The sequence below is a fragment of the Gekko japonicus genome, unplaced genomic scaffold (assembly GCF_001447785.1).
Source record: "Gekko japonicus isolate JY-2015 unplaced genomic scaffold, Gekko_japonicus_V1.1 scaffold1358, whole genome shotgun sequence".
Classification (NCBI taxonomy): Eukaryota; Metazoa; Chordata; class Lepidosauria; order Squamata; family Gekkonidae; genus Gekko; species Gekko japonicus.
The window spans coordinates 390,206-412,736 of NW_015160880.1; the positions used below are offsets into that span (position 1 = coordinate 390,206).

General features: G+C 49.3%; 1 protein-coding gene across 4 annotated transcripts in view; it reads left to right on the forward strand.

Annotated features, from left to right (window-relative positions):
- The first annotated feature begins 2,935 nt into the window (after positions 1 to 2,935).
- PPFIA3 (protein tyrosine phosphatase, receptor type, f polypeptide (PTPRF), interacting protein (liprin), alpha 3) overlaps positions 2,936 to 22,531 on the forward strand; it is a 92,224-nt gene continuing 72,628 nt past the window's right edge. For 3 of the 4 annotated variants that reach the window (XM_015423151.1, XM_015423159.1, XM_015423166.1), the window contains exons 1-2: positions 2,936 to 3,138; positions 18,293 to 18,612. In XM_015423151.1, the coding sequence (XP_015278637.1) occupies positions 18,376 to 18,612 (237 nt within the window). In that variant the 5' untranslated portion in view covers positions 2,936 to 3,138; positions 18,293 to 18,375. Of the gene's footprint in view, positions 3,143 to 18,292; positions 18,613 to 22,531 lie in introns of all 4 variants that reach the window. The other variant, XM_015423142.1, reaches the window with a different exon arrangement.

Consider the following 22,531-nt stretch of genomic DNA (forward strand, 5'->3'; position numbering starts at 1 on the left):
AGGGACTCAGGTGGAGTTCTTTTCCCTCACTCACTACTTAATCCTTTAAACTGGAGATGCCAGACGTGGAACTTGGGACCTTCTGCATTGTTAACCATCCTGGGCCCCAGGGATGTAAAATTGGCCACTACAAGGGCCAGGGCCTTTTCGGTGGCGGCCCCTATCTGGTGGAATGAGCTCCCGGGGGAGATCCGGGCCCTGCGGGATTTGATGCAGTTCTGCAGGACCTGTAAGACGGAGCTCTTCCACCAGACTTTCGAGTAGGGGCCGCTCCCCCCCCTACTGTGTTACCATCTTTGGGAGCCCCTGAGAAGGACTATTAGAACATCTGAACAGCGATGCTATAGACTGCCTGTTAAGAACTGTCTTTGGATCTGTCCCGTCATCTTGGGTTTTAGAGTTCTGATTATCACTGAGCACTTTATGTGATTTAGGACTGGGTTTCTTTTAAATTGTATAGTATGTTTTAAATTATGGATATATTGTTGTTTTATTGTAGCAAGTTTATCTTGCCTTATGAGCCTCCCTGAGCCCTACGGGGGAGGGCGGGGTATAAATTTGATAGATAAATAAATAAATAAATAAATAAACAAAGTGGGCACTCTACCACTGAGCCACGGCCCCACTTCAACACAGCAGGTGCTGCACTGTGACCAATGGTCTCTAACTATCCAGGCAGCCTCTTTCCACAGTCTCAGAAGGAAGTTTTCCATACCACCTACTACTTGATCCTTTCGCGTGGGGATGCCAGGGACTGAAGCTCGGACCCTCTACACTGCACATGAGTGTGCTTGTCTCTCGCATGTACATGCATTGTCCCAGTTTTATTATCTTGGGCTAGATTCCTTGTCTGGATTTTATCCAAGCTGGAATACTGATCAACATTCTTCAGTACTCTCTGCTAACATTTGTATATTGCCCCTGCTTGCATGCGCCGGAGCATCTTCTAGTTGTTCATGGAGTTACTGCATTTCTTCAGACTGTTCCAGATGATGTTTTTAATGGGCTAAATCTGCTATCTTTGCTAAGGCAGCACATTTCCCTCAAGGGAAAATGCATTTTGCCAGCACTCTGAAAATAAAGTATTTTGTCACGAGGAAAAGATAACCTTGGTTCCTTCTTAAAGCTAGCTCATCAACTGTAAATTGTGCAGAAGGCGCAGGCGTCTATTGGCTAGTACCTGTGCACCACTATCAATTTATGAGTTAGATTTAAGCACCGAATGCTTCCCTGTGTTAACAGACACTTGGTAAAGCTCCGATCACCCTAAAAAGAAATGCAAAAGAGAGGGACCCAAGGAAACCAAACCTTCTTCTTGTAACAATGTTCTGGATTTTTATGTACCCTTTCACATTTCCCCCCTATTTAATTTCCTTTCAGTTGTATTATTCACAGGCCAAGTATCCTCCTTCCTGCTCCAGCAAGGGAGCTCCTATATGCCCTGTTTTTAAAAGAAAGCATTGCCCCATAACTACTCCAGCATATTTACACAGGGTCAGACTATAATTCCACCGATGTCGATTCAGAGCTAGCATTTCCACAACACCAAGCATTAAATGTTTTATTCCCCCCCTGCCACCTAGAAGGGCCCTTAATGATGCATGGTTTTTGCTGCTTCCCCCGTGGATCGTCTTCTTGTGTTGCATTGATTTGCAGTTCTTGGGCTTCATGTATTGATTTTTTTTTTGCACCTTCCCCATAGAACATGTCATGATATATATTTCCATGTTATTTCCTGGAGTCTCTCCACTACCACACTTCCTCTACAGGGCCCAGCAACGAATGCTTGATCTTTCAGGGCTTTGTTTCATGCTTCTCCCCGGTACAAATGAATTTTCATAGGCTGTTGCATGCACAGATACATTCCGTGAGGATGATGGATGTGTTTCTCTAGGCTACGTTGACTGACACGGTTTTTTATGGATTGAAGCATTTTTTTCACATCGGCTTGCACAAATTGGTGCATTTCTCAGCAGCACGTGGTTTGGTATGGTCCCCCCCCCCCTTCAGGTTCCCTTGAGGTGCATGTATTGCTCTTTCCCCTGAGTAAAACTGACTGGTGCATCTCCTTGTAGTGGGTGGCTTGAGAAATTTTCTCTCTGTCGCATGGACTGGTGCATTTCGCTCCCCTGGAGCCCACGGAATGATCTTTTCTGCGAGGTCCAAGGAGTTGTGGCCCTGGGGGCGGATGGGGGGAGTCCACACGGGGTTGTTGGCTTGTGTTCTTGGTGCTCCCGCCCCCGGACTGCTGCATTTCCCCAGATGTAGGTGCATTTTCCAGGTGACACATGCATATTAGTTCTGCCCCCCCCCCCCCCCGCCGGACTCACGGCTTCCCCCCCCCCCTGCTGCATGAATCAGTGCATTTCTCTCCTTGCGCGCATTTGGTGCATTTTCCCCTCCAGTGGTGCAGTGTCTCATTCGTAGTCTCCGGACTGTTGCGTGCCCTCAGATTATAACACAAATTTAGACGTTTCCCCGGATCGTTGCATTGATCTCATGCATTTTTGTTACTCTCCCCCTGCCTCCCTCCCCCCCTTCCTTTTACCTGCGATGCATCTGATTTTTCTTCCCCTCTTCTTTCTTCCCCCCCTCCTTTTTCCTAAAGAACCACCGGATGACATCATCCTAAAACCCAGCCCCCCCCGCCGGCTTCCCCAATTGGCTTCCCCAGGCCCCCCCTCGCCCATCAGCCGGCCTACCCATTGGCTGTGCCTCTTTGCCACTCGGAGCCCGGCTTCCCCCTCCCTTCCCCACGCGTGGGCGGTGCCTCAGGGGCAGTCCCGGACCTCGCCGCGCACTCGTTGGGCGAAAGCCTTGTCAGTCAGGGGTCTCTTAAAGGGGCAGGCGCGCCCAGGTTTGCGCTGAGCGGAGGGGCGGGATTTTCCCCTCCTTTTACTCTCTGGAGCTGCCTGGGCGGGAGGGAGGGGGGGCGCCAGGCGGTGGCCGACCGGCCGGCCGGGAGGGAGGGATGCCGGGGCTGGGGAGCGGGATCCCCTTGGGGGACTGGCATCGTCCCTGAAGGCCGCCGCAGGGGGCGACGCTCTGGACAGCATCAGCATCCAGGGTCCCTCCTGCATCCCTTCTGCATCAGCACCGCCAGCAGGAGCAGCGCCGCCTCCCCCGCCTGCTGCAAAGGTAGGTAAGGACCGGGCTGGGGAGCCCCATTCCCGGGAACCCTGCGACGCTCCCCGTTGCAGCTTTGCGCCCCGTTCCCCATGGCCATCTCCGTCTCCCCTCCCTGTCGCTGACTAAATATCGCCTCAGTCCCCCCCCCCCTTCTGCAATCCCTCCCTCTGCTCTGGCTCTTTCCTCCCGCCGGCCTTTCCCCAAATGCAGCCCTCCCTGACTCCCGCATCTCTGGGGCGGCCGCTCCCAATGACACCCACGGCGGGGCTGCCGTCCTTCCCAAAGCACCCGCTGCCTCCTCTTCACCCTCGCCCCCACGCACCCTTCCCCGTGATGCCCCGGCGAGATTCTCCACCACCACCTCCTCCCCACTGCACGCTTCTTGCATCTCAACTCCGCCATCGGGATCAGCCTCCCGGGGCATCCCTCGTGCCTTTCCCGCACCCTTATCCCGAGAGGTCTCCTCCCGGATTTCTTGGGCTCCCTTCAGCCCTGGCCACGCAAGTCCGCCACCCCAACTCGGAGCCTCACGAAACCCTGATCCGGCTTCTGCCCTCCTGGAAGCTTCCAAACCTCCACCCAAGCCTGACCTGGCTCCCTACCCCCAGACCCTATTGCCTCCGGGGGTGGGGGGTGGCCGGGGCCCTGTAGTGTCTCCGAGGGCCAGATGCCCAAGACTAAACAATCCACATGATGCCCCCCTCCTGTCTCAAGCAGTTCCCTTCCTGGTCTCCCCTAAGCTTTGCACCCCACATAACCTATCTCACTGAGTGTGTGTGTGCCCCCCCCCATGATTATCCACTTCTTTTTTAAGGCCTGCCTTGTCGGCATCCAAACGTGTCCCTCTTTCAGACGCCTGTATCCCCGTCCCCAGGAGCAAATGCCCTCCTCCCCTCTACTCTGACCTGAGCCAATGTTCCCATTTCCCTTTATTCCCCCTCCCCTTCCTCCGTCCAGCCTGTTTGGTGCTCTGCTCGGCTGTCCCCAGTTCCCCTTTGAGCGGCCGTGTGCCCCCACTCTCTGCAAACGCCATGACAACCTGCCCCCATCGATTCCCGTCTGGCTCCACTACTGCAGGCGTCCCCCATTTAGAACTTAGAACACATCCCCCCTCCACCTGCTTCACTGTCCTTCATCACCCATCCAGTTTTCTCCCCATTTCCCCCCATAGCTCCCCCCAACTCTGGGGGGGGCCCCTCTCCAGCAACCCTCATTTCATGTCTAGGCAGCATTCCCCCCCCCCTTTCCTTCAGGTTCTGCTCTCCATTCATTCTTACCAGGAAGCATTTCTCATCTGACCTGGTTCTACCCAGCTGTTTTATTCCATCCACAGCCTCTCCATTCCAGTTCCCCTTGGTTGGCCTAAACATACAGTCCCATCCCTCCCTGCTCTTTACCCCCAACCTTGTATCATTTGCAGCTCTTGTTTCTGTGCCGCCGCCCCCCCCCCCATGTTCAGGGTCCAGATTCTGACTACTAACCTGCTTGTGATTTCCGCCTCCAGCTGTGCAGACCCTCACCCTCTCTGGAGGTCCTCCACCCTCTCTGATTCTATTATCCTCCACCAGGCAGGCCCAATACCCTGTCCTTCCCCTCGCCGCTGTCTGCATCTCCATTTTTATTGAACCAACACTTTGACTCATTTTTCTAGTCTACACATACTGCCTTTTCTCGTGATCACCTGTGCTGGATTCTCTTTAGCTTGCTTTCCCTGGCAAATGTCTGCCTCCAAATCTCTTCCCTGTACCTTCAAAACTGTATCTTCCCTCCCAGTAACCCTGTCCCTTGGGTCATCTGTGTCTATCAAGACACCCTTGGTAAAATATATTGGTCCACCATTTCCTTTATGGCATACAGAAACATATCATGTACTGTCTTCGATAGCACAAGTTATAACCACTGGTTTGGGGTGTTGAGTAAACTGTGTTGAGTAAACCATGCTTATGAGGACTGCAAGCCCATATTGTAGGTGGGGTCCAGCTAGCTTTTCTGTTAGTGAAAAGGGGAGGAGGGCTTCTCAGTGATCACCCCTAAAGGCTATACTGGGGATTGTTGGACTCCCCTGGACAAAACCCCATGTGGTACAGGGGCTGTAGGAAGGAAGAGACTTGGGTGAGACTGAGTGAAAAAGCTGTCTGGATTTAACCCTATATACTCAGTGAGACCACTTTAAAGCCCTGTGCTCCAAAGATGGAGATTTCTTTATACACACACTAACATTTGAAGGTCCCCTCCTGTGGATTTTCAAAGGGATACATCCCATTCTCACACAGCTGTTGTCCAGCATCTAAAGTGAAGCTGGCTATTGTGTCTTTACTGTCTATTTCCCACCTCCACAATTTCAAGCTTGTTGATTCTCCATTGCTATCTTGGACACATCTGTACCTATAGCCCAGATGTAGGAAGATACGACAAGACGAAGAACATGCCACTTCTTGTGCACAAGGGCCGTGTTCTGGTTGGACACCTTGTGAGAAGTATGACAAGCATTCTGCATGCACCATCAACGTGTGGGCTGTTACGAGGTGTTGATGTGAAAACCTGTTTGTGCAAGTGGACTGAAAGTGATGCACTTTGATGATACACATGCTCATTGGTGTGTACTCATTCTTTGGCAATCACATTGCGATACAAAGGCGTAGTTGCACTGTGCGCCAGTGCATCTGTGAACATGTGTAGGTCTTTCACATGTGCTCAAGTAGCAAGATGTGTCATCTCCATTGTATCAACATGACTGCTGGATGCACAGAAGTGTTGGAAGATATCATTAGGTGGTTCACAGCATCAGTATGTATATTGTATTACAGTGTGCAAGCTCTTTTTGTAGAGTGTACTGGAGCATATGTGTTTCAGGTGTGTGTCCTATGGAATAAAGTAGCCCTTTTAGGTATGAAGTGTACATAGATATGATGCCAAGGTGAATGTGGTTGAACGTTATGTGATTCTGATCAGATTGGGAAAGTATAAACGTGGCTTCTTATCTAACTCCTTAACACAGTTAGGCTGCCTGCAAGTTGTACTGCAGTGGTGCATACAGATGTGGTTCCGTTTACATCAACAAGTATGTAGTGTGAAATCTCTTGTGTCTGCACATATAAGTAACAGTGATGGGGTCGGACAGAGACTAAATTTTCCAGTGGCAGAATGGAACAAAATTACGCATGGAATAGAGAAGGCAGAGAAAGAAGTACTTTTCTCCCTTTCTCATAATATAAGAACTTGTGGGCATGCAATGAAATTAATGAGCAGTAGGCTTAGAACAGATAAAAGGAATTATTTCTTCACCTAAAGAATAATTAACACGTGGAATTCACTGCCGCAGGAAATGGTGGCAGCTACAAGCATAGACAGCTTCAAGAGGGGATTGGATAAACGTATGGAGCAGAAGTCCATCAGTGGCTATTAGAGAAAAGATACAGATGGAACACTATGTCTGGGGCAGTGATGCTCTGTACTCTTGGTGCTTGGGGGGTTACAGTGGGAGGGCTTCTGGAGTTCTGGCCCCACTGGTGGACCTCCTGATGTTGACACCTGAATTTTGGTCACTGTGTGACATAGTGTTGGACTGGATAATCCATTGGCCTGATCCAACATGGCTTCTCTTATGTTCTTAACTTTCCCACCTCCCCCCTTGCACTGGTCTCTACAAAATGCTACTCCTGGGCAATAGAAGACCCTGAGGAATGGCATGAGAGGCATCTGCAAACAGGAAGGACGAATCAATGGAAACTCCCAGTTTAGTTTGGATCCAAGTGATGGGTGCTGACTTCCACATGCATAACATGGACATCCTTGCTAGCTGCAAGCCACATGGCTTGCAGGGACTTCCTCTGATGTAAGCATTTGTCTGGGTCACTTTTCTGTCTGGAGCCCTGGCGAGCAAAGCTGTCCATGTAAACAGTACCTCTGCCTATGAAGCTGTTGTATACCGAGTCAGACCATCGGTCCACGTAGTTCAGCTCTGTCTACTCTGGAGTGGCAGAAACTCTCCAGGGTCTCGGGCAGGTGTTTCCCAGCACAGGCCACCTGAGATGCTTTAGCTGGAGATGTAAGGGACTGAATCTGGAACCTTTTGCATGCAGAACCGATGCTTTGCTACTGAGCCACAGCCCTTCCCCATTCCAATGCAAGGATCATGCAAGAACATTTGTGGGGCAGAATGCGTATGCCTAAATGGATGCAACGTTGGTGGGATTCCGTGCCCTCTTCCAAAAAGATGGAGATCTTTTTTCCACGCAGGATGAACTAAGGAGACAATTACGTGCTATGCATAGTTCCATGATTATTTTTTCCCCCTAACTTCTTTTAACAGAATGCAGCTGCAGGGGCTGCTATTTAAAGAGGAAGGTGTGTGCGTGCAAGGGGTGGGGAGTGCTATTTAACTCTTTCTCCTTGGTGTCTGATGAAGGGAGCTTCGACTCACAGAAACCTATAGTGGTGGAAAGTGCTGTCAAGTCAAGTCACAGCTGACTTATGGCAGCCCCACAGGGTTTTCAAGGCAAGAGACATTCAGAGGTGGTTGGCCATTGCCTGCCTCCACGTCATGAACCTGGTATTCCTTGGAGGTCTCCCATCCAAATACTACCCAGGACTGACCCTGCTTAGCTTCTGGGATGTGACAAGTTCAAGCTAACCAGGTCAGGGCATGGAAGCTTATACCGTGGGATATTTTGTTGGTCTTTAATGTGCTGTCAGACTCCACCTTTGTTCTTCTACTCCAGACGAACATGGTTACACATCTGAAACTATCTCCTTATACAGTTTTCCTACCAAAAACTCATTCACAAGCTGCTTTTATACATGATGGGTGTGTGTGTGTGTGTGTGGGAAAATCTCCCCTTATATCAGCCTCCCCTTTGAAACAGCTGAATTTTGTTAAAACTTAAAAGTGTTTTTTTGGGGGGGAATCACTCAGCTGTTCATAATGTTCTTTTTATTTCTGTTTTCAAAATTCTCTTGGAGTGATTGACAGCAAAGCCTGGTCTGACAAGCAGAAAGGGTGGTGGTTATGAATGGTCAAGGGCACAGCTAAAATACCCCTTTCTTGTCCTGCCCTGGTTACTAAATTGTGACTATGAGGACTAGAAACATGCTGGTGCTTTTTAAAAAAAAAAAATCTGTGAGATCTTCAGAGCGCCGGCTCTTTTTGGATTGAGTGTGTTTGGTACATCTGCATCTTGGATTAAGTGTATGATCTGAGTGCCGGGACATTTATATATTCAGCTGTGTTTGCTTTGTGTGTTTGAGAGAGAGAGCACGCCATAGAGCATATATGTATGCATACTTTTGCCTTAATGTGTCTTGCAGACTCAATATCCATAGCTCTTGCCACTTCTCATCTGCAAATGTATGTAAATCATGCACGGGATTTAGTATATGCTGGTCTGCAGCATACATACACAAGAGACGGATCTGGTCAGTGTTCCCTCTAAGCTGAGCTAGTGTGAGATAGCTCATATTTTTTTAGCCTCCAGCTCACACATTTTTGTCTCAGCTCAGGAAGGATGGCTCCAGAGCAAACTAGGTTATGCAGTAGCCAAATCACTCACTCACAACTTTAATGCTAGTAGCTCACAAAGTAGAATTTTTGCTCACAAGACTCCACAGCTTAGAGGGAACATTGGATCTGGTGCTTGTGTTCTATGCCCCCCCCTCCCAAAGTCTGACTGTTTCATGTATACTTCCATCTGCACTGTTTATTTCAAAGTTGTGGGCTGGATCCAACCAGAGCCAGTTTGGTGTAGTGGTTAAGTGCGCGGACTCTAATCTGGGAGAACCGGGTTTGATTCCCCACTCCTCCACTTGCACCTGGCTGAATGACCTTGGGCAAGCCGTAGTTCTGATAAGAGCTATTCTTGAAAAAGAGCAGTTTCTGTCAAGAACTCTCTCAGCCCCACCTACCTCACAAGGTGTCTGTTGTGGGGAGGGGAAGGGAAAGGGGTTTGTAAGCCGCTCTGAGACACCTTTGGGTAGTGAAGGGCGGGGTATAAATCCAATCTCTTCTCTTCTTCTGTTGGTACAAAAGGGAGAAGGATCCCCTTTTGGGTTGCCAGCCTCCAGGTGGTGGCTGGAGATATCCTGGGACTATAACTTGATCTCCAGGTGACACAGATCAATTCCCCTGGAGAAAATGGCTGCTTTGGAAGGCAGACTCTATGACATTATATCCAACTAAAGTGCTTCCTGTCTCCAAACCCTGCCCATCCCAGACATTACCCCCCAGATCTCCAGGTATTTCCCAACCCAGAGCTGACAACCCTAATTCCCTTTTGACCACCTCAAAACACTGTGCTGTGGGGATCATGGGACCTGCATGGACAAAAACCATGTGGGACAGGAGCTGTAGTAAGGAGGGGGATTGGAGAAGATTAAACAAAAAAGCTGGCCAGATCCAGCATATGTCTGCACCAGCTGCTACATTGCCACGTGTGGGTCTTGATGTTTTCTGCAGGTGCAAGGGTGACTGTGTTCCTGCACAGGCCTCGGAACTGTATCTTTCAGTATGCCAGAATTTGAGGGCTTCCAAAGTTCCCTTTCCTGCTTTGGGGGCCCTGTGATTTTCATTGCTTGGAAGGGGCAGCACAGTGCACTGAGAGAGACATATATAAATCCTTTGACTTTCATGGATTTACATTTGTCCATATGCAGGGCTTAACTTAAGCCAGGATTCCTTAAAGGTTCAGCCCTAGTGCTTATTATCGATCATAGGGCCAAGCCCTGTAATAGGCAAGAGTTCTTTTATTCATTCCATAGCATCGCTCTAGTAGGAGCACGGCTGGCTTCTTTTCCAGGCTCTGGAATTCATCTTGCTTGTGATTTCAGGATATAATCTGAGAGTGCCTGAGGCTTTGCTCTGGTCACTGTCTGCATGAGAGACTTTCGGTGACCCTGTGAATGCCTCCTTCATTTCCGTGTTGGAAGAAAGGTGTGATATAAATGAAATGCTAATAATTCCTTTGGAATACCTTGAAATTCTGGGGGAAAGGAGCATCTCTGGCTTTGTTTAACGTGACTGTATGTATGTATGTATGTATGTATGTATGTATGTATGCCAACCTAGCAGTTCGAAAGCAAGAAATTGCAAGTAGATAAATAGGTACCACTTCGGTGGGAAGGTAACAGCGTTCCGTGCGCCTTGGTGTTCAGTCATGCCGGCCACATGAACACGGAAACGTCTTCGGACAGTGCTGGCTTTTTGGCTTGGAAACGGAGATGAGCACCGCAACCCTAGAGTTGGATTCGACTGGCTTTTGAGCAAGGGAACCTTTACCTTTACCTTTGTCGCTATACCCAAAGAGGGGGATGGCAGGGTTGGATCCTGAAGGCCAAATCTCACCCTGTTTCCTCAGGCTGGCTGTAGGAAAAGAGAGTGCCTTTCGATTTATGGGAAAGGCCTTAGGGTCTGGGAGCATGGTTTCCAGTGGCCATGATTTCTACCCAGCAACACTCTTTAAATATTCAGCCATGTCGCTGTGTGCCTCTGCTCCCAGAGAGATCAGTGTGCAATAACTTACCTGCCACTGCAGGGATGTAATTCTTAGCTCACCTATGAAATTGCCTTATACCAAGTAGCTCAATATTGTCTTCTCTGACTGGCAGCAACTCCCCAAGGTCTCAGACGGAGGACTTTCCCCAGGGATAGAACCTGGGACCTTCTATATGATCACGAGTGCTTTATCGCTGAGTTAAGGCTCTCCTCAAGCGTATTTGTTTAATTTGGATAACAGTGGCTGCAGTAACACGGAGCATTAGCCACGCTACAGAGACGGAAGATAGGCGGATTTTCTGGGCACGATCAAACTGCAACATCTGGGAAGCGTAGAGCTCCCATGGTGAACCCGAGGCTTCCCGCCGAAGATGCGCAGTAAAAAATGAGTACCTCCAAGATACTAGTTTCCGGAAACCGTGGGGCAAAGGCTGGCGTCTGATCGCATTTCCGGTGGTAGTCCGTGGCATCCGGCGCCCGCCCATGTCTCATTGCAAACAGGTTTTCCCCCCCAAGTCTCCACAGGATGCGCACAAATACCCAACGGCGCATGCGCACGAAGAGGAAAGCGAAAGTTCCGTTGTTCCGCAGAATCGTGCATGCCGTTGGTGAGATTGCGCCGCGCTGATTCTTTGCCGCGCTGCAGGATTGTCGTGTGATTGCCACCTTGCCCCTACCCACGGGACCTCAACGGGACATGTGATTGGGCGGCCACATGTTATTTTTCTCCGGGCCAAACTGCCACGCCTCCCCCCCACATTTTATGGCCCGGGTGGCCGGGACCAGTGGGTAGCAGAAGAGCAGATTGGAAGCCATGGGTGCTGTTTGTGGTTTCAAACTCCTGGGAAATATACTTTAGTTGAATATTAAGACTTAATGTAGTTTAATGACAGCGTATAGTGTTTGTGGAGAGTTCCTTTCCCTGGAAGTGCTCCAGTTGGGAGCCTACAGAATAGTTTAGGTGTGGCAGAGCTTGCCATAGAATAGATGAGATGATCAAGTGTGTGTGTGTGTGTGTGAGCACCTGTGTAAATGATGTCTGTGGACTGGGACACACACACATACCAACCAGTGTTTTCTTTGAAGAAATATTTGCACAAGGTGATTGTGGGAAGACTTATGTCTACCAAAGTAGAGTCTGGATGGCTATTTGTGAGGGGAAGGGACCATGCAAATTTTTGTTCAGCAATTAATTTTACTGGAAAGCAACTTGAAGAAAGTGAGGGGAGTGGGCCATAATGTATATGTAAAGGTAAAGGTTCCCTTGCTCGAAAGCCAGTCGAGTCTGACTCTAGGGTTGCGGTGCTCATCTCCGTTTCCAAGCCGAAGAGCCAGCGCTGTCCAAAGACATTTCCGTGTTCATGTGGCCGGCATGACTCCTGCTAGGTTGGCAGGAGCTGGAACTAGAGACGGGAGCTCACTCTGTCATGTGGCAACCCAGGTCTCGAACTGCTGAACTACTGACCTTCCACAGCCTGCAGTTCAGCGTCTTAAGCACTTGAGCCACCGCAGCTCCTGTATATGTATATTTATATGACAGGTCAGCAAATGGAGGCTCTCGAATTCAGCAACATCAGCTTGAACAGGCCCCTTAAGTCGAATCAGGACCAATGAGAAAAGCCTTCTAGCCCCCTCCATTGCCAACTGGGGAGGTGGGGAGTGTGGAGGAAAAAAAGCACTGGTACGGTCAATTTGACATTATGCTAGGGTTGACAGCTCTAGGCTGGGAAATATCTAGAGATTTCGGGAGGGGAGTCTGGGAAGGGCAGGATTTGGCCAAGGGAGGAACCTTAGCAGGGTACAATGCCACAGAGTCCACCCTCCAAAGCAGCCATTTTCTCCAGGGGAACTGATCTCAGTCATATGGAGATCAACTGTAATACCGTAGTAGGAGTTCTCCAGGTGCCACCATGCACATCTGGTTATAGGAGTTCCATGAATGGTATCCCCAGTGATGGTTTTGACTTGAAAAACTAGGCACACGGGTGTGTGATGGACTACAACATGGGGGGGATTGAGAGTTCCCCTCATATTCCTGAACTGGAATGGCAAAACAGTCATTCCCCAAGGTCTTGAAGCCCCCTTGCCTCGTGGTCCATGTCCGGGTTGCCCTCACATGCCTGATTTTTCAAGGAAAAGAAATGTTGAAAGTTCTGTCCACAGAACTCGCAGCAGCTGAACCCCCGAGGTGGGTGGCAGATGACCCATTTTTATAGTCCCGCTTAGGCTCAAAGGCTTCCGGTTGCTGACTCCATGTATATGTTAGAAGCAGACTTTGAGCTGAAAGCTGTTAGATTGAAGCTTGGAGAAAACTAGAAGTTGACCTGGGCTATGGTAACACAGAAGCAAATGCCCTCTCCCTATAGCCACTGTATAATTCTTTTCGTCTGTCACACTAGGCAAATGGTGGAACAAAGCCAAGGGTTCTGTTGGGTGAGCATCCGTGCGTGTGTACACACGTGTTGGCGGAAGAGATGTCTATAAATCTTACCCATTATGTAGGAGTGTGTCAGTCAAATTGGGGCCCTGCCTGTCTTTAAACAACCGTGGGGGCCACTCAATGAGTGGAAGTGTTAGAATATTGAGTGAGGACTGGGGAAACCTACCTTCAGGGAACCACTCAGTCATGAAGCTCATTGGGTAACCCTCTTTCTCAGCCTAACCCCTTTACAGGGTTACTGTGACGATAAAATGGAGAAGGGGAAACCAATGTGTGTCCCCCTAACCTTCTTGGAGCAAGGTTAGGGGAAAAAACCTGTGTACTAATCAGGGCTCTTTTTGTAGAAAAAGCCCAGCAGGAACTCATTAGCATAATAGGCCACACCCAACAGCAGGAACTCATTAGCATATTGGGCCACACCCCTGACAGCGCAGCTCATTAGCACATTAGGCCACACCCCCATGTTACCAGAAGTGTGGTCATCCAGCCACACCCACCTTTTGCTTGTTATTCTGTTTACCTTGTTTGTTGTCAAAACCTAGGACTTTTTTTGTAGCAGGGACTCCTTTGCATGTTAGGCCACACCCCCTAATGTAGCCAATCCTAATGAGCTCCTGCTGTTGGGTGTGGCCTGTTATGCTAATGAGTTCCTGCTGGGCGTGGCCAACTCGGGAGCCAGCCGGAACTCCGTTCCTGTGCGTTCCTGCCCCAAAATAGCCCTGGTACTTATTTAGATAATTATAGCAGTCTTTCTCCTCATTGGGGACCAGAAATGGCTTTACAACATCATTCTCCCCTTTTTCATTTTCTCCTCACAACAACCAACGCTGTGAGGTACGTTAGGCTAAAAAAGCGTGATCGACATAAGCTCCCTTGGCAGGGCAGTGATTCAAACCTGGGTCTCCCAGAACCTGCTCTGACAACCACACCGTGCTGGTGTACTAACAGATAAATTGATGCATTGAGATTTGAACCAGGGACTTTACCGTGGGCTGCGGGAGAATATAGCTTAGAAAGTATGAGTCTGATCTTGCAGAATGAGCAGGTTCCAAGGAAGGCCATGAGTAGTTAGGCAGAGAGGCCATTCCAGGCGTGGGGGAGCAGTCTGGCAGGAGAGGCAATGAGCCAGGAGTGGCAAGTCAGTAGAAAATAGGGGTGGCGGGAGAGGAGATGTGCAAATTGGCTAACTTGGGAGCATTTTAGGGTAATAATAGTAATTAATCATTATTATCATATGACAGTGGGTGTAGTATAGCCAGGAGATCCAAAGATTGTCTGGCAGCCTGAAACTCTAGCTCTTTTGGTGGTGAGGTAGGTTTGTTTTTTGGGCTGAGAGAACTGTGACCGGCCCAAGGTCACCCAGCTGGCTTCAAGTGGAGGAGTGGGGAATCGAACCCGGTTCTCCAGATTAGATTCTGCTGCTCTTAACCACTACACCAAACTGGCTCTCTAGCATTTTAGGGTACTAGCTAAGAATGACAAGAATTCATTCAAAGAACTGCCAGCCACGCTCAGTTAGGAGCCCTGTTCCACATGTTACAGTGAACTCATATACAATTTGCATGTGTATATGTACATCTGAAGGAGCTGTGGTGGCTCAAGTGGTTAAGACGCTGAACTGGAGGCTGTGGAAGGTCAGTAGTTCAGCAGTTTGAGACCCGGGTGCCGCATGACGGAGTGAGCTTCCGTCTCTAGTTCCAGCTCCTGCCAACCTAGCAGTTTGAAAGCAAGACATTGCAAGTAGATAAATAGGTACCACTTCAGTGGGAAGGTAACAGCGTTCCGTGTGCCTTGGTGTTTAGTCATGCCGGCCACATGACTACGGAAACGTCTTCGGACAGTGCTGGCTCTTCGGCTTTGAAATGGAGATGAGCACTGCAACCCTAGAGTTGGATTCGACTGGCTTTCGAGCAAGGGAACCTTTACCCATGTACATCTGACAGTATGAAAGAGCCAATGCACAGTCACTCGACCAATGAAACCGGGCACTAGTACATGGATAAATGCAGGGCTTAAACGTTCAGCTGTTCGTGCATTGAATGTAACATGAGAAGACTGAACGCACATATAAAGAAAAATCCGTTTGCACTGATTGTACATGCGTTCACCTGTGAACAGGATTATTGGGAGAAGCCAGTTGACCATTTCAGACTGGGCAGGTGTGTTTGGCCCTGACCTGGATAGCTCAGGCTAGCCCAATCCCACCAGATCTCAGAAACTAAGCAGGGTCAGCCTTGGGTAGCATTTAGATGGGAGACCTCCAAGGAAGTTCAGGGTCATGACGCAGAGGCAGGCAATGGCAACCCACCTCTGAATGTCTTGTGCTTTGAAAACCCTGCAGAGTCACCATAAGTCAGTTGCAACTTGACAGCACTTTCCACCACCACTGGGCATGTTTGGGTAAGAGGGGATCGGGGAGGCGATTCCACAGTCCTTAAAAACGGCACTGCTGCTAGCCCTCCCCGAGAACCATGCACAAATAGCCCTTCTGTCAAGTTCAGCCTGCCTGGCCTACAGCACTGCCTTTCCCTTGTTTTGTCTGCTCTTGGTTCCCTTCACTGTGCACCCTGTCAGTCCTCAGCTTTGCCTCCCATGAATGAGGAGATGAAGAACGTGAGTCTCCTGGGCAGAGACTGTGTTGCTTTGTTCTGTGCAGCGCCCTGGCCTGCTGTTGGACAGGGGAAAATGCTGAGTCCTGACAGAAGCTGCAAACGCGGCTGGCTTGAAGCCAGGCCGGCCCCTGTGCCTGCCCAAGTGGTTACTGCCCTTTTAAAATCTTGCTTGCCCTTTGAAATGGTGACGGAAGCCACGCACACGTATTATTGCTGCGATGATGTCTGTGAAGTGTTTTGAATCCCTAAAAGTGCTATACAAATGTAAACTGCTCCACCAAGTTCATGGAGCTGGCAAACTGTGGCTTGCATTCTGAGTGTTCCAGTGAAGCTTGGTTTTGAATCCAGATCCAGAAGGTCTATATCCACTGACTACGCCTTGCCCTCTGAGGGAGGGAGCCGCACAGAGTATGGACGAAGCTTGGGGTTGCCAGCTCCGGGTGGGGAAATTCTTGGAGATTTTGGGAGTGGAGTAAGGTTGCCAAGTCGATCTTCTTCCAAAGCGGGGGGCTCCTGCCCGGCGTCTGGAGTGCACATGCACCGCATGCATGTCACCCGGCAGTGACGTGACGCCGCCGGGCACGCTGGGGGCAGAGTCACGGCCATCCGAGGGAAAACCATAGAGTTTTCCCTTGGATGCCCGTGGCCCCGCCCCCAGCGTGCCCGGCGTTGTCACGTCACTGCTGGGTGACGTGCACGTCGGGGTGGAGTTCCCCCCCGGGGCCCTGATCCGCTGGCGGCAGGGAACGGGCCTCTGGGGTGGGGTTTTCCCCGCCCCCCCAGGGGGACTTGGCAAGGCTAGAGTGGAGCTTGGGGAGGGCAAGTTCTGGGGAGGGGAGGGGCCTCAGTGAGGTATAATAACATAGGGTTTTATCTCCCAAAGCAGCCATTATCCCCAGGGGAACTGATTTCCATAACATGACCAGTTGTTATTCTAGAAGATCTCCAGCCCCCACCTGGCAGCTGGCCACCCTAACTATGCTTCTAGGGTTGCCAGATCCCCCCCCCATGGGATGTGGGGACCCTGCCCCCCAGCAGCTGGCCAGCAGGGGGGACTTACCACCAGTAGAAAAAAAGAGGCCTAGGCCACATTGCTGGCGTCACACAGGAAGTGAAGTCATACCAGCGACTTCTGGGCGATGCTGTGGTATTTGGGCAGAAACTCTATGGAAAAAGCTTGTTTTCCTTAGAGTTTTTGGCCAAATACCAGTGTCAACTGGAAGTCGCTGGCATGATGATGTCACTTCCTGTGCAACGCCAGCAATGTGGCCTAGACTTTCTTCTTTCTAATGGCAAGTCCACCCCATCCCTCACCAGTTGCCAGAAGGGGCCTGGCAGCCGTATATGCTTTTATTGTCTTCCTCAGGATCAGACTAAATGAGATGGCCTCCTCGTGGCCACCATGAGGACGCCATCACATTTATTTTGACTTCCTGCTGTGTTTGGGTGGAAGACTACGGGCAGGAATTGTTTCTACACAATGAACAGCTGGATTGGCAACCCGGGTCAGGCTGAATTTGAGCCTACATGAGGAAGTAGGGAAGGTGTTGTTCTAGGAAGTCAGTTGCCCCAAAGAAGGGAAAGGAAGCAAAAGGGAGGGTGGAGTTGGGATGGTTTCTGGCAGCTCTAGTTCCCTAACCGGTTGAGCCTCATGCCTGTTCTGTGACTATGCTTACTTTCCCTATCCACCCAAAAACTTAATCTCGAGCTCTCGCCTCCTCTGACTCTTCTTCCTCTGGAACATCTCAGTTCTGTGCTGGAGCCAATATTTTTGCTTGGAGGGGTGGCAGCAAGAATTTAATACTTACTATCGTTAGCATCTCTTGATTCCATAATTTGCATCCGTAGTAAGTTGGCAGCAGGTGTCTACGTGTGTCCTCAAGTCACCTGCTCCCAGGAGTCCTTGCTGTGAGGGTGTCTCCCCTGCCACCAGCCCTTTCCTCCAATGCAGCCTTTCTGTGATGGAGAACCCCAGAGTTCCAGGTCACTGTGTCTCTTGCCATCTACCTCTGGGGGGGCCGAGATTCAGTCTCTGCCCATAGACCAGGGCTATTTTTGGGCAGGAACGCACAGGAACGGAGTTCCGGCTGGCTTCCAAGTTGGCCACACCCAACAGCAGGAACTCATTAGGATTGGCTACATTAGGGGTGTGTGGCCTAACATGCAAAGGAGTTCCTGCTCCAAAAAAGCCCTGGGTTTGGACAACAAACAAGGTAAACAGAAGTAAGAAGCAAAAGGTGGGTGTGGCTGGATGAGCACACTTCTGGTAACATGGGGGAGTGGCCTAATATGCCAATGAGCTGCACTGTCAGGGGTGTGGCCTAATAGGCTAACGAGTTTCTGCTGTTGGGTGTGGCCTATTATGCTAATGAGTTCCTGCTGGGCTTTTTCTACAAAAAAGCCCTGCCATGGACTACCACCTTCTCCCAAAACTACTCAGGAATTTGGGTTGCCCTTTGCTTTCCATGTCCACCCATGTTCTTGGAACCACCAGTTTCCACTTACCTGCATCCTCTTACTGTTCCATTCCCTGTGTTCCGCTACAATTTCTTCACTCTCCTCCCAGAGAACTCTTGAGGTTCCAGTTCTGTATGATGTTTGATGGACATTTCTCATTCTCTGCAGGACCAGGGGCTAAATTCCCCTCACCACTGCCTGTTCCTTCCTGAGGAGTCCCCGGTGGGGGGGCCCTCCCCACCCAACTTGGCATGATGATGTGCGAAGTGATGCCGACCATCAATGAGGACAACCGCCGCGGCTCGGCCTACGGGGCCGACGATGCAAACTTTGAGCAGCTCATGGTCAACATGCTGAACGAGCGTGAGAGGTTACTGGAGACGCTGCGCGACACACAGGAGAGCCTGTCCACCTCACAGCTCCGCCTACGCGAACTGGGCCATGAGAAGGAGTCCCTCCAGCGTCAGCTCAACATTGCCCTCCCGCAGGTCAGGATCGGGGACAGTGGGGAGGGGCTAACATGTTGTGGGGCTGTCGGTCTGAACTTGATAGCTGTGACAGGTCTGAGGTGCATTTTCCGTTGTGTGGAGAGCTTGCCTTCCAGAGGAGATTGGTTGTTCACCTGGCACAACTTTCAAACTGCATCAGAGAAAGACCATGTTTGCATTGCTCCTCAGCGGGTGTGAATTGCTTTGTCCTCAGTGGCTACATGCGGGTGGCAGCAAGACAGGGAAAGTAATTAAATAATTGAAATGCGGAATTCGCTGCCAGAGGATGTAGTGATGGCATAGACAGCTTTAAAGGGGAATTAGACTTTAAAAGGGGAATTCATGGAGGATAGGTCAGTCAGTGGCCTTGGGGGAACTTCCACATTCAGAGGCAGTCAACCTCTGAATCCCTGTGCTAGGAGGTAACATCAGGAGAAGGTCTTGGCACTGTCATTGGCTCTCTGAAGGAACTGGTCGGCCACTGTGTGAGACAGGATGCTGGACTAGATGGAACACTGGTCTGATCAAAGCTCTTATGTTCTTAAGGGGAAAGGGGAATTTCTGGATTGTGAGGAAGCAGTCTCAGTTGCTGTGTCATGCTGTGCTTTTGCACATGTACAGTGGAGGAAAGGGAGAAGAGCAGGGGTGCAGGCCAGCGGCAGCAGCGGACAAAGCAGGATCAGGTGTGTGTGTGTGTGGACACGGTTCTCACCTGTTCTCACCCTGCTTGCTGCTGCTGCTGCTGCAGCCAGGTCTGTTTTTCATGCCCCTGTGTAGATGCATCCCTCGACTACCGGTTGATAGCCATGTGTCCCAAGAGTGGTGTTCTTGTTCCCCTCCGTGCTGGGGCAAATGCATAATTGGTGGGGTTATTTTTATCCTATGGGGAAGAGGTTAAGCTTCCCCATTGCCCCAGCAACACAGCCGCAATCAACCCTCTTCCCTGGCTGTTTTTAAATGATATTGAAGACGTCAGGAGACCTGATCATGGGCCTCTTGCATCTCATTTAGTTGCACCTTTAGACTGGTGTTAAATGAGAGGGGGGGGGGGCTTAGGTGTCACAGTTGTCATGTAGAATGAATGAGACTAATGTCGTCTTGTTTGTTTTGCATGGTAATTTTTGACACCAAAGCAGAAATGGGACTGTAACAAACCAGGTCATCTGAGTGTTAACCTCAACTGCAGCATTTGTCGGATCTCCCTTCCGCCGGCCCGCTTCCCCCGGATTTCATGCTCACCAACGTGAGAAGAAACCTTATTACTCACAAATCACAAGTTATTTTTAATATCCTTTAGACACTGACAACTTATAAATTGAGATATATGCTATAGACGTAGGAGGCGGAATTGTGTGGAATCTTGTATGGCTTTTAAATGCTGGTGTGACGTCTTGGGGGGGGGAGAGCTGGCCCCTCAAGATTTCACAGAGCCAGGGGGCAGGGAGAACTAAGAATGCCCAGTTAGAGGACGAAGTTGAGCAGGGAGGGGACACAATGGCTTTATTGCCTCTAACCTCTTATCTTGCATAGATGCTACATTTTGGGAGATGGTGAAATGCTCCCGGCCCCAGTAGTGGGAGACACACTTTTCCTTTGCTGTCCATTCCTGAACAAGCGAAGTTTTTGTGGTGCATTCTGGAAGTATATGCTGACGTCCAAAACTAGGGTGGAAACCCAAAACATCAAAGTTTGAGTCCAATGGCAACTTTAAGACCAACAAAGTTTTATTCTGGGTATAAGCTTTCATTTGCACGCACATTTCTTCAGATACATTGAAGAAGGGTGTGTGCATATGAAAGCTTCTACCCAGAAGAAAACTGTGTTGTTCTTAAAGGTGCCACTGGATTCAAACTTTGTTCTGCTGCTTCAGACCAACACGCCTACCCACCTGATTCTGTGATAGAAGTGTGTGTTCGGTGACTGTCATGGGCACCTTTTGGGTAGTGTCCATGCCCTCAGTGCTGATATTAATTTTTTTCTTCTTGCCTTTGTAATTGTGGAATAATTTTAAAAGGTGTTTCTTAAGGTCGCCAGCTTCAATCAGTGAAAACCTGAGTGAGTTAATATGAATGGACAACTTTGAATTCTGGGGATACAGCTAAGAGTTGAAAGTATGAGGTTGTTTTGTTTCTGGCATGTTACTGTAATAAAATGAAAACATCTAAGATGGACTTTCCATCCAACAAGGAGCAGTAGCTTTAGGGCCTAACGACACATGGGAAATTTCGGAGCAGATCTACCGAAATTTTCTTTAAAATTAAAAAGCAGTGATTGGGCCTACCAGTTTCTGTTGGGGTACTAGGGGAAAGGATCAAAAATGCTCTACATCACCACCACCACCAGGCCAACATCCTGGATCCAAATCCTCCCCTGGACTGCTTTCTTTCAATGTAAAAGAAAATGCTGAATGATCCAATCATGGATCACCCGCATAACAAACGGTTTGTTCCTGATTTAACACAATTTAGTACTTTCCCATTTCCTTCAGAATGGAACTGATCCTGAAATGGTATTAATGTACAAATGGATTAGATGCAAATCAGTGGATGAACGGATAATTCCTTAAAGCCGTAGTATTTTTGTATATAGGACAAAGGAGAAAGCGTACACATTCTTTTTTTAAAGTTTATTTTTTAAGAAAAGCAGGCAAGCTCTCTCTCAGTGCTACAAGCACCATCCACCCCCACTGCAGCAAGGCTCTTCTCTCTTATCTGTTCAAAGCCACCATGAGTCCTGGTTTTTTGGGGGGAGAAAGATGGTTGAAAGGTGCCATCCTGCCCTTCTTCCAAAGAGGTCAGGGCAGTCCTGTGAGGTGGGCTAGACAAAGTCAGATTGACTGGTCCAAAATCACCCAGGATGCATCCAGAAGTCACTTCTGCGGGCTATAGCCAGCCAGCCAGCCTTTTCACTGTATCTTTCCCAGTTCTCCTCCTTATTACAGCCCCAGTCCCTGCTTGGACCCATGCAGGTCCATGATCATCATCATAGCCTTTTGGGGAGACTAAAGGCAACTCCCTCTTCCCTTTTACACCAGTAAAAAAGCTGGGTGGAGCTAACACCAAGTTTATTGCTAGGTTCATATGCATGCCTTCCATTCCCTTCACTCTTCACTCAGAGCACAATGAAGGAATCCTGGTTTAAAACCAGTTCTGGTTGCCTGTGGTAAATGAATGCAGGCACACAGCTTAACTGGGGTTAGTTTTCTCCCACGAACTAGGATTTTAACCTTCATTAAATCCTGGTTGAGAATCCTAGTTTCTGGGCAGAAAATGAACTCCAGAGAAGCTATGTCTGTATTTGGACATCAGACTTAATTTTAAACCAGGATTCTTGCATTTTGCTCTGTGCAAGGTAGGGAAAAAGGGGCCTGCACATGAGGAACATGGCCCTGGCAACAAGCTGGATGTGTATACATTCACACTTAATGTTGGCTTGATGTGGAGTCTGAAGTCACCTCAGTGAATTCCATGGAAAATTAGTGATTTGAACTGGGGTCTACCGTGGTCTCAGGGTTCAGACAGACATTGGGAATTCTGTGATCAGAGTTTCCAGTGTAATTTTTTTCTCTAAAAATCAGGCATATGAGGGCTTGTTTTCGATGGCAACCATAGTGTGAGGAAAGCAAGTTCTTAAATCTCCTCATTTGTGCCATTTTCCCAATCCCAAATGGCCCCGAGAAGCCAGTATTTGGCTTCTTGGGGAAACCTGTTGTCGGTACTGGTATTTCCTCCCAACAGGACAAATAGTGACTCTCTGGGGCAATTTCAGGCTTGAAAAATGGTACAGGAAAGGGAGCTGAAACCCCATCTTCCCTTCATTCCACAGTCCAAATCATGGCCCCCTTGCTTTGATTTTTAGAGAAAAAAAGACACTGGAGTCTCTGTTCACAGAACACCCAGCATCACATCTGCCTGAGGCC